The 15,398-nt window shown below is 30.9% G+C and overlaps 2 protein-coding genes across 5 annotated transcripts in view; one reads left to right on the top strand and one right to left on the bottom strand.

Annotated features, from left to right (window-relative positions):
• The window catches only part of LOC142334081 (uncharacterized), a 211,038-nt gene that overhangs the window by 48,658 nt on the left and 146,982 nt on the right, over positions 1 to 15,398 (bottom strand). The gene's annotated exons all lie outside the window — the stretch shown is intronic.
• LOC142334083 (endochitinase-like) overlaps positions 1 to 15,398 on the top strand; it is an 87,394-nt gene that overhangs the window by 1,193 nt on the left and 70,803 nt on the right. For 2 of the 4 annotated variants that reach the window (XM_075381771.1, XM_075381766.1), the window contains exons 1-2: positions 9,549 to 9,675; positions 12,633 to 12,840. The exons of 1 other annotated variant lie outside the window; for it this stretch is intronic. In XM_075381771.1, coding sequence (XP_075237886.1) covers positions 12,835 to 12,840 — 6 coding nt within the window. In that variant the 5' untranslated portion in view covers positions 9,549 to 9,675; positions 12,633 to 12,834. Of the gene's footprint in view, positions 1 to 9,548; positions 9,676 to 12,632; positions 12,841 to 15,398 lie in introns of those variants that run through there. One more of the 4 variants, XM_075381767.1, reaches the window with a different exon arrangement.

The raw sequence follows: 15,398 nt of genomic DNA, 5'->3' as shown, positions 1-15,398 counted from the left end.
ATTCAGCATTTTATATCGCTCCTGCTTCATCCATCTTTAGTAATTCTACTTCCCAGATAATAAAATTCTTCTACCTCTGTAATTTTTTCTCCTCCTGTTTTCACATTCAGCGGTTCATCTTTGTTATTTCTACTAATTTCATTACTTTGTTTATTTTCACGCAATAGTTGTTGCGTAGGACTTCATCTATGCCGTACATTGTTTCTTCTAGATCCTTTTTACTCTCGGCTAGAATTACTATATCATCAGCAAATCGCAGCATCTTTATCTTTTCACCTTGTACTGTTACTCTGAATCTAAATTGTTCTTTAACATCATGAACTGCTAGTTCCATGTAAAGATTAAAAAGTAACCGGGATAGGGAACATCCTTGTCGTACTCTCTTTCTTATTATGGCTTCTTTCTTATGTTCTTCGATTATTACTGTTGATGTTTGGTTCCTGTAAATGTTAGCAATCCTTCTATCTCTGTATTTGAACCCTAATTTTTTTTAAATGCTGAACATTTTATTCCAGTCTACATTATCAAATGCCTTTTCTAGATCTATAAATGCCGAGTATGTCGGTTTGTTTTTCTTTAATCTTCCTTCTACTATTAATCTGAGGCCTAAAATTACTTCCCTTGTCCCTATGCTTTTCCTAAAACCAAATTGGTCTTCTCCTAACACTTCTTCCACTCTCTTCTCAATTCTTCTGTATAGAATTCTAGTTAAGATTTTTGATGCATGAAAAAAAGGTTATGTTGATATAATATAACCTAGTCGGAGGCGGTCCCTCGGACCCCCTTCCACCAAAAATGGTTTGACCCCTTTCTTGGGGGATTTCCCGCAAGCCAGAAATGCAACACTTGCTTATCGCAATCCAAACGCATGGATAGACAGTTAAATGGCATTCCAAGAATCTTCATAAAGTTTTCAAGTTCTTTTGCTAGATCAGCTAGTGCTGAAAAAGGGGATGAACTAAAATTCTTAGCGATAAATTATGATAATAAATGTTCTGAATCTGTCCTCCAAGAGGAGTATCTTATTTGATGCGAGGAGATGATGTCATTAAATTTAAAATACGATCTAGAAATGATTGAAATATTTGATCGTTGCAATAAATAATATTTGCTGAATATCCATTTTCTCATTATTATTATTATTATGCTTTTACGGCCAACATGGGACCACTTAAGTTCATTTTAGTTGGATCTTTTCTGAGAAAAGCGTGTTATTTTACTCTTTCGAGCTGCCCAGTATTTCTTCATCCGTTCAGATCTTGCTTTCTTTTCTTCATCCGTAAACACCCTCTTCGTTGTATTTTGTAGTTTGTCTGTCTTTTGTTTAAATCTAATGCTTTTATCTTTTAGCTTTGTAATTTTTCCAGTTTTATTCTGTAGGTCAGTCAGGGAAATTCCCAATTCTTTCATATCTTCTCTAATTTCTTTGATCCATCCTACTTCTAGCTTTTGGAACCAGAGCTTTTCAGTGATATTTCTTGACAGTCTTGTTTCCGGTGTCCTTATGTGATGAACAAAGAAAGAGATTCTTTTTTTCCGCATAGTATCAGTAACAGGCTCTATTTCTCGATATACCACCTTATTTGCATTTGGCACAACCCACCATTGGCCTTCTTTTTGGTGTTTTTTATCGATACACGTTCTGACAATTCTCCTCGCTATTTTTAGAATTTTTTCAATTCGGTTTTTCTGAGTGATTTTGAAAAGGGTCTCGCTTCCGTAGGTGACTTCTGGCTGTACTACAGTTTTATAATGTTTAAGTTTTGTTTTAGCAGAAAGGCATTTTTTGTTATATGTTGACCGAGTTAATTTTTGGATTTTAATCATTTTATTTGTCCTATTTTGCCATGTCACTTTTTCATTTAAATTATAAGTTATTATTTCCCCTATATATTTAAATTGTTTTACTATTTTAATTTTCTGATTGTTTACCGTAATGTGCTCTATTACCAGAGGATCTATGGCCATTAGTTCAGTTTTTTCGAAAGAGATATGAAGCCCTATCTTTTGTGCTAAGTTTTGAAGGCTCATGATTTGTGTTTTGGCTTCTTGAATATTATTTGCTAAAAGAGCAAGGTCATCTGCAAATCCTAGGCAATTTAGTGTGATGGAGTTTTTCTTAGTACCCATTTTTATATTTTTGGGATTTATTTCATACCATTTTCTCATGACAAGTTCGAGGGCGCAGTTAAAAAGGAGTGGTGAGAGGCCGTCCCTTGCCTCAATCCAGTTTTTATGTAGAAGGGTTGAGAGAGTTCACCTCTGAATTTCACTCTGGACTGGGTATTGGTTAAAGTTAATTTTATCATGTTTACGAGTTTAGGGTGAAGGCCCAGGTTTCTCAGAATATTCAGCATGGATGGTCGGTGTATACAATCATAGGCCCTTTTAAAGTCGACGAAGGTGATTATTAGTTGTTTTTTCCGTCTTTTATATAAGTCCATCATAAGTTTTAGGGATATTATTTGCTCCGGGCAACCTCTCCATGGCCTAAATCCCCCTTGGTATTCCCCAAGTTCCAGTTCAAGTTGGTCTTTGCATCGGTTGTATATGATTCTCGACAGGATTTTGTATGTGCAATCCAGGAGAGATATGCCTCTGTAGTTTTCAGGATTAGTTTTATCCCCTTTTTTATGTAATGGATGAATGAGGGCTGTGGTCCAGTGTTCTGGAAGTTTCTCTTCGTTCCATATTTTCACGAGGCATAGATGTAGGGAAGTTTTGACTGAATAAACTGATGAGTGTTTCCAGAGTTCTGCGAAAAGCTGGTCTTCTCCGCTTGCTTTTTAGTTTTTTATTTCATTTAAGGCTGCGAGAACTTCTTGAATTGTTGGCGGGTTGATATTTAACGGTGAAGTTTTAACTGGAGTTTCAGTGTCAATCTCAAAAAGCTCTGGGGGAGTCGTCACAGTTGAGGAGTCTATTGAAGGTTTCTGCCAAAATTTCAGCATTTTCTTTATTGGTGTGGGCCATATTTACTTTTTTTCCTCTCAGCATAAGGGTGGGTGGTTCATATCTTTGAAGATAAAAAAAATATATATATATATTTTTTAATTTGAATTCAAAACTTTTCGGGATTGCAGAGAAAGGCGCTACTACCCGCCATGAAGTGTGTGTGTGTGTGTGTGTGCGCGCGCGCGTGCGCTTGAGATCAATGTCAACAATTATTTCATGTTTTTTTTTATTATTTTCTCATTAGGTTTTGTCGTTTCATACAAAAAAAGAAAATTCTGAAGCCTAAACTATGTACATTAAGACAAAAATAAAGCCTGAAGTTTGCAACAATTTTTGCACGATAATTTTTTTTGTTGTACATTTTAATACGACTCGGTCCTCCATGTTGGTTATGTTGGTTAAAAAAAAAAGTTATCTATCACTGTAACTACCAATTTTGTATTCGCTCGAGTATTCCATTTATTGTATGTTAAATTTTAAATTAATGTAATTATAATATGTAATGTTAAATTACACAAATTTTAAAATACGAGAATATGAAAGATTAATACAATTTTGAGTCTTGTGTTTACAAAACTAATCGGTTTTAACATAAAGCGCTGCTGAAAGGTGCCGAATCCCCAATCAACCTTTGTATTTTTAACATGCCAAAAAAATTAAAAATAATTTAATGTTGATTCGCTGTCGATTCAAATTTGTTAATAGATGGAATTTGACGCGTCAATTGAGTATTTCTTTAGTACACGGAAGACATAACAATTTTTTTTGACACGCTGTCTATCTGGCAACGTCTTAGCAACGGTTGCTGTACCAACGGAAGGGGATTCGGTCCCCCTTCCTCATTTCATGTACATTCAACCGTTCAAGGTTAAACAGTTACCACTTCTAATGTGTTCCATATACTATAATTTATCACCAACGCCTTTATCAATGATTTATTTATTTTTTTTATATTCGTTGTGGCCATTGTTTCGATTGAAATTATTGAAAAAAAATGAAAAATGAAAAAAAAGTCAGGAATTGAATTGAGACATGTTACGTTTTTTTTTTTTGTGTATGAAACCTAGCTAAACAATTGTCGATGGTGGTGTTCTAACATGGGACTCGAATCTGAGACCTTCAGTATATTGGTAGGTTTTTAAAATCTTTTATTATGAATTTATATATAGATGCCGATGTAAAAATATATTTATTTTTATAAGATACCAATAGATTGTGATTCTAATGTTTGTAATATTTCTTTTTTTTTTATGAACGACATGCGGGTAAGGATTACGAACGCAAATTTGTGTCCAAAACGAAAATCAACTCGAAATCTTCAATACGTTAATCGTCGGTTTTTAATGATAATTCAAGCCAAGAATCGAATCTAGAATTTTCTGATTTTTTTTTTGAGAGGAGAGCGATACTCATATGGGAATACCTTGTAATCTGAGAGGTGTCCAAGTTAAAAATCGATGCCGAGACCTTTAGTACATCAGTCATTTGTTCTACTGTTTCTCTACAAACTGTGTTAAGGTAACAATCTGTTATAAAAATGAAAATGAGAGGATAAAATTTATAATATAACTTTTTAGCGGGCATCTACGGTGTGAGTTGTAGCGTCTTGGCCTTTCATTCGGAGGTCTCTGGTTCGAATCCCGGTCAGATATGGCATTTTCACACGCTACAAGATTCACAATCGTATCATTTTATTCCAGCCTGTGAAGCAATACCTAAACGTTTGTCTCGGAGGGAAAAAAATTAAGTGTTTTGCACTATATTCCTATCCTATTAAACGGCATTTGTATTTGTGTCTGTGTGTGCGCCCCCCTTAGCTTAGCATTGGAATGTACCGATCACTAGCGGAAAATCTCGATTCGTTAGTACATGTCTCATGGTCAGGTCTATACTTGTTTTATTATTATACCGTATACATAACGATATATAAGCGAAATATATATCGACGTTCTGGGAAAATTTAGTACTTTTTAACCGGATCCGAATTTTTGGATGAAAATTGCAAATATCTCGAAAACGGTCAGTCCTAACCCTCTGGAAACATTTTTCGACCCCCTCGACGATTTCCCATTAAATAATTATAAATAATTTAATCGTTTAGCCCTGCAGCTAGTAAATATATAAGAACGAAGTATATAAATTTCTAAATAATCTAAAATTTCTATATAAAAAAGTTATCTAACACTGTAACTACCAACTATGCATTCGCTCGAGTATTCCATTTATTGTATGCTAAATTTTAAATTAATGTAATTATAATATAATATAATATTACCACCGTAATATCTCGGCAACCGCTCGTCCGATTTTCACGATTCAAACGGCGTATGTATCAGCAAATCGAGCACTAATTGTTTAACGCATCGAATACGCTATTGATCGACCGGATCTTGTTTATCCGGAAATTAAATCCTGCAGCTAGTAAATATATAAATAAGAACAAAGTATATAAATGTCTAAACAAACACAGATTAAACTTCACACATTACTTTATGTTAGTATTAATAAAAAATATATCTCTCTCTCTCTCTTTCGGTGTGTGGGTGGTGCGCGCGCATTTGTATTGTAGATGTATTTACTGTATACGTAATAATCAGCTAAGTTGATAAATTTAGAAATTGTGTAATCATATCATTACCCCGTTACATATCACCGGTAATATTTTTTATAATCTATAATAATTTATGGTTCAGTTATTTTTCTTTTAAGATGATTATTGAAGACGTTACATGTCTATTGTTAATTACACTACTCGATTTTTTTAAATTTCTGCTTTAAATTAAAATAAAAAATTGTAATTTTTGGCAAAAAAAATATAACTGAAGCGCGCACCCGAATGTGCTTTTATGTATATGTGCAATCATCATGTTTACGTGCGCGGTTGTAATTATATATATACATACTGAATATTACATAAAATTAAATAATTGAAGGCCTCATCATTAACCGTTTATGTACTGTTGGCTATGTTATTTAGCTAATCATGCGGGGTGAATTTTAAAAGTTGGATTCATTGTACAATTGTAAGTTATCACGCTTAATAAAAAATATTTAAAAAAATCAAAATAAATATTTGTTGCAAAAAAAATTAATAATAAATATGACCACCTAACATAAAAACCGACCGTTTTGATCTGCAAAACACATCAATGTAAGTTTAAAAAAAGCGAGAAAATATTTTTAAAGTATTTCATGTAACATTAAAGGCCATTTTACCTTTTTAAAATATATAGCTCATTTATTAATCATCAAATGCAGACACAGATAAAAGATTTTGTTATTAACAGAAATCTAAATTTTTTTTAAAAACAAAAAACAGAATTTAAATAAAATATTGACACCCGAAATAATTAATAAGTAGCAATTATTAGAGGACATTTAAATAGAAATTAAATACAAAAAATTTAGTCTACAAAAGAATCGGAAACCTCTCTTTTAGTGTATACTAAAAGAGAAATGTATAACTTACTTGAAAGCAAATTATTTTTATTATGTATAAAGTAATCTATATATAAATTTTATAAGAATTTTAAAAGAACTTACCTGGTTTACATGTTGAATTCTTTTCTGAAGAACGGTCGTTTAGATTCGTTTAAAATATTCCTAAATATTAATAATGTTTGCCAAATACAAATAATCAAGTAAACAAAATTTGATACGGCTTTGATAACGACGCTACAAATCGTAAAGAAATATTATTTGGTGTATTTGACAACTTTAATCGTTAATAACAGTAATACTAATTTAACAAATTATTAGAAAGAAAAGATTAGATTATATATATATATATAAGTTTGGTTTATTTTTTCTACATTGCTTTATGTAATGGAACAGGTAATAATATTATAAAGAAATATAATTTTTCATCAACGTAACACATTTTGACACACGCAGTTCTTTTTTGTTGACGAATTATGGCGCGAAGCAGATGGAAGGACGAGATTCGGAACATTCTAGAAATTTTTCTATCTGGTCCCATTCACGTGCACACTCCCTCACAATCATCACTACGTACAAAGTTATCACAGGAAGTAAATTTTGTTCAGAGCCATCTTTTTATTTTACTAATGTTAGTTTTTTATTTATTATTACTTCCTTATATTAATAATACAGATTACTGAATTCATTAGTTTTAATTTTCGAGTTAATAGTTTTTAATTCCTTGTACGAAGTAAAGAAAGTATATTATGATCGTGAAAAATTTTCAGATTTCAATGGAAATATCCGTTTTGACCATCCCTGAATCCATTTTTACTAGTTTTGGCGTGACGTCTGTTTGTATGTATCTCGCATAACTCAAAAACGATTAGCTTTAGATGATTGTAATTTTTTATTTAGGACTGTTGTAACATCTAGTTGTACGCTATCCCTTTTGATTGCAATCGACTGAACAAAAAGTGCCGAAAATAAAAAAAATTGGGAGTAATAAGCCCTCACTGAGAGCTTTTCAACGATATATCATAAGTATATATATATTTCACTTATTTTATATTATGGACGATAACTGCCGTAATTTTGCGCCAATCACTTTCAAATTGATACATAAAATATAACTGCCCAAAATCTCGATCGAGTTCGTTAATGGGAAAAATCGGACTATGGGAGTGGAAATGGGGTGGGTTTTTCGAAAAAAACAAAACATCGCTTTACTTTCTTATTAAGTAAAATATTGAACTTCTGTTCAAGTTCATATAAGGGCCTAAAATATATGTAAGTAAATTTTTATGATATCATCAACGATTGGCCGGCCCATGGGGTGGAAAAAATGGGGTTTTGAAGACAAAAAAAAATCATACCTCCCTTAATAGGCACAATTATCGAATCGGTTTAAAGTGATCGTTATTCCTCTAAACATTACCTAAAACTTTTGTCCGAAACAATTTTTGATATGACCAACCCTTACTTACGGTAAGGGACGACCAAAATATTGCCGGAATTGTAAGATGGGCTAAAATTGTCGTACGCTAAACATGTGAAACTTTTTTCACGTGCAAATTATTTTTGTATCGAGTAAATATGAAGTTTTTCTTAACATTAAGGTGGAAATCTTTTTTATCCCCTATTTAGCACCGGTGAAATCTACATTCGCCTTCCGGTTTGCCGAAAGGTTTTTTTATATTATAACACTTTTAAACTACTTTCAATATAATTTATTATAAACGTATTTTTTAATTTTAATCAATAATTTAAAAAAAAATTGCTTTAAACTTTTATTTTATTTTAGAATTACATTATTTTAAATGAATTTTTTTTGTGGTTTTCCGAGAAAAATAAATGCCGATTATAAAAAAAGTAATCAAGTATACCAAGTATAATCGGCCTCCGTGACGCGAATGGTAGCGTCTCGGCCTTTCATCCGGAGATCCCGGGTTCGAATCCCGGTCAGGCATGCCATTTTCACACGCTACAAATCATTCATCCTATTCTCTGAAAGTAATACCTAACTGTGATCCCGGAGGTTAAAAAAAAAAAAAAAAGTAATAATAACTATGTTTCTTTCCAAACCGTTAACTGCCATCCTTATTTCATTATTAAAGAGAAAAAATAACTGGATATTAATATTGTCGATTGACATTAATAAATTATTTAAAATAAAATAGATTATGAATATTTGTTTTTATAATACGTGATGAAGATAAAAGTTCGTTGCCGTCCTGTCTCATCAACGTTTTGTTGCTGTACACAGTTATGTAACCGTTCCTCACTCCAGTCACGTACGTTCAAGTTTAACAGAGTCTTATCGCTTTTATGTATCCCTTTACCCAGTGGCAGGAAATAAAGTCAAAAATATAAAATAAAACAACTTAAAGCAACTTTAAGCTTTGTGTTCACTTTCACGGTCTGATGGTTTTTATTTATTTGTTTTTGAATTTCTTGTCGGGTTAAGAATTATTTTTATGTGCAAATTAAGATGAATATTAAAAAAAAAAACAAAAAAACGTTAATTCAAAGAGCCGAACCCAGTACCTTCAGTTTTTTTTTAATCCGGTTAATCTTTTTCTTTTTTTTCTGACCCATTTCTGAGGTCCTATTTCCTAGATGTAACCGGGTATCGAATCTGGAACTTTTAGTCTAGCAGGTAAAGTCCTCTTTAATAGCACGGATTCATGTTACATCTAAAAAAGATTAATACTGTTTTTTTTAATTCCTGATTTGATATTTAAAAAATATAGTAATACGTAATAACAAAATTGTATTGCACTATATATTGAACTTGATTACGTATATAAAATGATTATTACATGTAATTAAATAATAAGTAAGAATCTCGTTATAACCCCTTTGTGTACGATTGGCTGTTCTCCATTTATAGTTTTAAGTGAAAATTTATTCTCTTTAATATTTTATCTAATTATAAGTTCGGCAACATTGATAGTAAATTTTAAAAACAATTTAATATTAGACGACGTGTAATGATGGATGATCAAATGTTAAAAAATTTGATGATGAATGAAACAGTTTGCGAACCAAATTTTAGATTGAATAATTTTTTGTCGTTTAAAATAGTCTATCGATGACGTCATTCCGGAGTGGGGAGACGATGAGAAGCATTATGTGTTGTGTAACTAAAGAAATTCACCGAGATGCTTTGTCTTGTAGTTAGTTATTGGCGGGAATTATCGGTAGATAGGCGACTGAATACGCAGTGAAATTGTCTTCAAATTATACGTTATCCAAATTTCATCTTTTTATTGAGATATTCCTTATTACTGATTTAAGGTGAGTTTTATTTATTTTGTTAATATTATTACAATTTTTTAAACCATAATTGGCAGTTGTTTTATTCTGTGTATGTATTACCCAAATTATTTATTAGATTAAAAATGTTAGATTCCAGTTAACGCCGATTGATTTTTACAAAATAAATTAATAAATTTAATAATAATAAATAAATAAAGAGAAACAAGTTATATGGTTGTATTTTAGGTTATTTGGCCATTAACGGTGTATATATTTAACTAAACTGATATAAGCAAAGGGTATTTCGTGAGTGATATATTAGATAGCTCCTGGGTTCGACACCCAAAATAGCTTACCGTTTCTTCAGCGATCTCAGTTAATGTCGTTAAATATTCATAAATGAATGTATTCTCGGGAATAACACAAAAATTTGAAAAAAATAATTTTTGATAGGAAAGAAAGCTACAAATAATCATTTTAATAAATTCGTAAAAATATTTTTAGAAATCTATCGGCGTATTTTTTATTTAACATATATATTTAACAATAATTAATCGTAAGAAAAGAAAAAAAACATCGGTAAATTTTTCATTTACAGTTACCGTTTTTTTGTTATAATTCCAACGATAAATTTTTTAAAGCTTTTTCACGAACTTAAAGGCATTAATAAATTTAAAAAGTGTCGAAAACCTTAACGGTCAATTTTTTTATTACAAAGTTTTTGTAAAAATGCACTTTGAGTGAGAAAATTGAAAAAAATACAGACATGTTTAAGTAGCCCACCGCATACAGCGAGAGAGATTGACGGAGGGGGAGAGTGAGAGAGTGACTGGAAGAGAGAGGGGTCGAGTGAGAGACAGAGCGGGTAGTGTGAGAGAGCGAGGAGGATGGAGCGAAATTGAGAGAGCCTTTCGGTTCATTTTTTTTCTCACACCACCAGGCATTTTTATTTATTTTGTATTTTAAATACACGTATAAGCAGCACGGATGTAAGTCAATAATATCGAAACTTAGTTCTTCAATATCCTTTTTCGTTTTTTTTAATTACCTCTATTTGTTTTTTTTTAATTAGCTCTAAATAAATAAATTTAACTCTATGGAGACTAAATTGATTCTAGGCGAAATATTTTATAAATATTATAAATGCGATTATGTTTTGAAAAGGATTATGTTGTGAGAGTCGACCTAGGATCTTCAACTTAGATTTTTTTTAATATTGATACTCGGATATACATTACGAATTGAACTACTTACTAACCAAACCGGGAATTGAACCCGAGACCATATCTCTCGATTTTTTAAATATTGTTTTTTTATCGTTAATAAACAGTATTTTTGAATGAAACTGTGTTAAATAAAGTAAAACTCTGTTTTGGGGGAAGATCAAGTCTATTCTTTAACGTTATGTAATATTTATTTTAACTTAAGTATGTGATTTTGTGCGGAAACGAAGAATCGAAATCGCGACTTTCAATTTGTCAGTCTTTTTTTTTTAAACTGAGAATCGAACCTCCAGATTTTCATTATTTAAATTCTTTTTCTTTCGTTTTTAATCTTTTTACGAACTTATTTTTAAAAAAACTTACATCAGAAAAATTGAACTCTGTGGTAATCAAATTGAGTTTAAATTTTTTTTTATAACGATTATGCGTGCAATTGATAACAACTCTATAATCGAATCTACAATTTAATTTTTTTTTTTTAACGCATAAAACTCCCTACAAGTATTACATATATGGAGTGATTCCCGAGCTGTAACCGAACCCCAAAAATTAAATATAAATTTAATACAAAAATTTAATCTTCGTTAAAAAAAATTCCAAATTTTTTTTTTTTGAATAAAGGACGTTTAAGAAATTATAACGAAACGAACTGGAAATTATATGAGGCTTTAACTCGACAAGTACAAAAACCTGACTCTTTCTGCTCGCGGAAACGATAATACTATTTTAATTCAATAATTTATTGTTATTAAATATTCACCATAATATTAGGTTGGTGGTTGTGTGTAGAAGTACGGTATTTCAATTCTAAAGCGAATTAAAATTTAAAGCCTGACAGGGATATGAACCCGGGACCTTTCGGATAAAAAGGGAAGACATTACTACTCCACCTCGGCGACTGGCGAGGTGATTAGTGCGTGTATTAATTACCTGTGACTTTCAGTATAGTCAGTTTCACTATTGCGTTACCGAGGTGACAAATCGATTACAAAAATGCAGTGAGACGCGAAAAATTATAAGTTACTTTGTAATATCTAAGTATAATTTTTGAGATAAATCCATACTAAATGTGTGTTTGCACGTTTGTGTTCGCGCGCTTTTTTGTATTATAGACGTGCTGGGCTCTACTGTGAAATACGGTAGTCGGCTTGCTGAGATAAATTTAGAAATAATCCTTTTATATCATAACCCCCTTATGTACTAATTAATATTTCTTATCTATATTAAAATAAATGATCCTGTTTTTTTTCTCTGTGATAAGTTACTAAATACGATATGGTCTAAGTTATTGTAAAATTGTGTTCAGATCCTGACAGGGAATCGAACCCGACACCATTTGTGTAGCAGGCAAGCATGCTACTTTATGTGACACTAAAGTGGTGACGTAACATTTTTATTTACGCTATTACGTTTTTTATATTAAAAGAAAATAGCAATATTTAGTAAAAAATATGAACGGGCGCTCTCTAGTTTTTTTTTTTAATTAAAATAAAATATGCGTGAGTGTAAATTATATCCGTAAATTGAATATTAGGTAAAACGAAATAACTGAAAACCTTAACATTACAGTTTAACGTTGGTTACGTTCCTTTGTTAACTTTGTATACATAGGTTTAAGCGAAAATTTGGTTTCAATTATTATTTTGTAAAATTAAAAGTTTTCAAATCTGTAAAACATTAATGTTATACTGTCGGTTGTTATGAGAGGAGAAACAGTACAGTGTAGGCAATACATTTTAGTTGGCGCGCTAATTTTCATAATTTATTTTGCAGGTTTGTTATTCGGACGTTGTTTGAATCGACAGAGAAATAACGTGCGTGGCAGAGAACGAAAACTTATGGAATCTAGCGACATTACAGATGGCGCTGTGTGATATGCAGTTCAATTTGGATCCTCGTGTCTGCGGTCATTCTTTTTTACTATTTCTTATACGTTGTTTATTTTGTTTTGGGTGTTTAATGACCCTCATTATTGATGGAGGTAAGTTTTTTTATATTAATATTATTTTAATATTGCTTAAAATAAGTGTTATTATTTTTGTTTTCTTATCACGTACTGCATTTTCTATTTATAAGACCGGTTACATAGTATCCCCAAAATAAGCAAAAGTTACACGCTTCTTTATAAATTTTAGGTTAATAGGCCGATAAATAATTAACCAAATAAAATAGAAAAAAGAATTATTGCACTAAATATAATCTAATAATTATAATTATTATCTAATTATATTATGATAATTATCTAAACGTACCGTACTCGTGGGTTAAGCAAAGTACGGTTAATGTGTTAAAAAAATTATTTTAAATAATTTAAAATCTTTAGTCCCAAGTCACATCAGACAGATTCGTTTCACACTTTCTGGATCCAAGCCTAAAATCGAACCTCAGATCTTCGATATAAAAGACAAGTACGGCTGTGCCATCGATGCGGTGATAGATTAATTTCTAGTTTTACCGATTTCAATTGCCTAGTAATATTTGCAGTTTATAAAATAATATTGCTTTTTTAACCTAGAAAAATAATATCGATCAAGTTCATGCCGCTACAACTTTTTAATTAAATTGTACAATTATAAAGATTATTATTTTTTAAGATATTGTAATTAATTTTCATTTTTTTATTTACAAAGATACAAAAAAAAAAGAAGAACAAATCTACTTTAATCAAACCAGACTGTTTTCATGTAACCCGACACAATACTTCAAAAGTAGATAGGCAGCGGTACATTTTTTTTAGTTTACTACTATTGGGGCAAATGTCACACCTCTTTTTCCCCTTTTCCTTGATTTTTTTTCAATCATAAAAACTATAATTTTTTAATTTATAAAGAAAAAATCATTAACAAAAGTATAAAGAAAAGTTTATACTGGATTTACTCGTAAAAATAATACGCATTTTACAAACAAATAACTGTGCAATTAAAATGTTTAATTTGTAACTCACTAGTTCGATTTTTTTTTACTAAACTGTTGATCATTTTATGAAAAAAAAATGATTACGATAACTTTTGTTATTAATTTTGTAAAAGTGCTTTTAAGAAAGAAATAATTATATCGGTGGAATAACTATCTGATATAGACTTAATTACTACATTCCACACGGACTGGAGTCTGTGTATAACATATCGTTTCCTGAAAAAAGAATCCATTAATTTGTCGCATTCTTTCTTGTGATTGTGATAAATATAAACGGTCTCTGGTATAGGAGGTACTAATAAGAATTGCGTTCTCTGATAGTAATGATGCTCGGTATATACAGCCTTTGTTGAGGAGAAAGAAGTGAAGGTGTCATTTGTACGACTGAACATCATTTCCGTTTCAGTAGGTTAGTACCTTGTTACGCGACAACGTATGTTAGCTAAGTAAAGTATTTAACGGGAAACGGCTTCTTCCTAATTCTTCTTAAAGAATTTGCTAGTCGTAACTCGATTACAAACTGTTTTCGGACGTATGTTTGTACGAACCCTTCTTCTTAATTTCAAGCTCTAAAATCGGTTCCCAAATTATTTCTCTTTCCTCCTAAATCATCTTATGTGTGTATACATATATATTTAATTACTCAAATTAAAATATAAAGTGTATAGTTTACATTTTATAAAATTATCTTTTTAAAAACATCATTTACGATAAAATAATTTCTTCACTAAAAGTCTATTTAAAGTTTGTAAATTCGATGCGACGATCAACTTGAACGTTTAAAAAATTTAGACGGGATTACTCTCCTTTTACAGTGAGAAGTATAATTTTTGTACTTATGAAATAATCTCATAGAATCGATACACGTACATAAAAAAATATGTCAGAGATTCCAATTAAATTTGATTTGACTATATTTATTCTTTACAATATTTAACAGAACTAATAAATAAAATAAATATCGTGGAGGTTGGAAATTGAAAGCGCCCTTGAGAAGTTAGATCCGATAACGAAATTATTATCCACTATAGTGCATCTTCGGTAAGAAATTAAATGATATTTATACCCCTCAAAATTTACGCGCGCACACGCACCCACAGAGAGAATGAGAGAGAGAGTGTGAGTGTTAGAGAATTTTCGCGCAGTCTGGGACAGAGTGAGGTTTAAGAGACGGGTTGATGATAGTGATTGTGATGTTTTATTACTTTCCAAGAGCGACTCTTATTTTGATAGTCGTATTCTCTAAATAAGTATATAATTTCGTACCAAATTCTTACGGTATTTTGTATTTCACTTTTAGTCTTTCTGAAATATTAAATTTCGTATTTTAAAATGTTTGAAATTTAACGGTGATAAATTATAATTTTAAACTTGTATTTACGAGAATAAAGAGTAACAACAAAAATAATAGTAATGTAATACATTGGCAAAAGATACCAGAATTGCAGGTAATACAGGTAGACAGAAAGTTCTGTGTTCAAATTTCGGTCAGAATTGGCTTTTTTATACGCTTTATTAAAATTTGAAATAAAAGTAAGTGACGAACTGAATGTCGGTCTATTGCCCGTACAAATAAATAAATAGAAAAATGTATTAGGTATTAATACGCGTTAGGAATAACAT

Source organism: Lycorma delicatula, chromosome 13 (genome assembly GCF_047948215.1).
Source record: "Lycorma delicatula isolate Av1 chromosome 13, ASM4794821v1, whole genome shotgun sequence".
Taxonomy (NCBI): domain Eukaryota; kingdom Metazoa; phylum Arthropoda; class Insecta; order Hemiptera; family Fulgoridae; genus Lycorma; species Lycorma delicatula.
The sequence above is the reverse complement of the archived record's forward strand: the minus strand, read 5'-3'. Positions and strand labels throughout refer to the sequence as shown.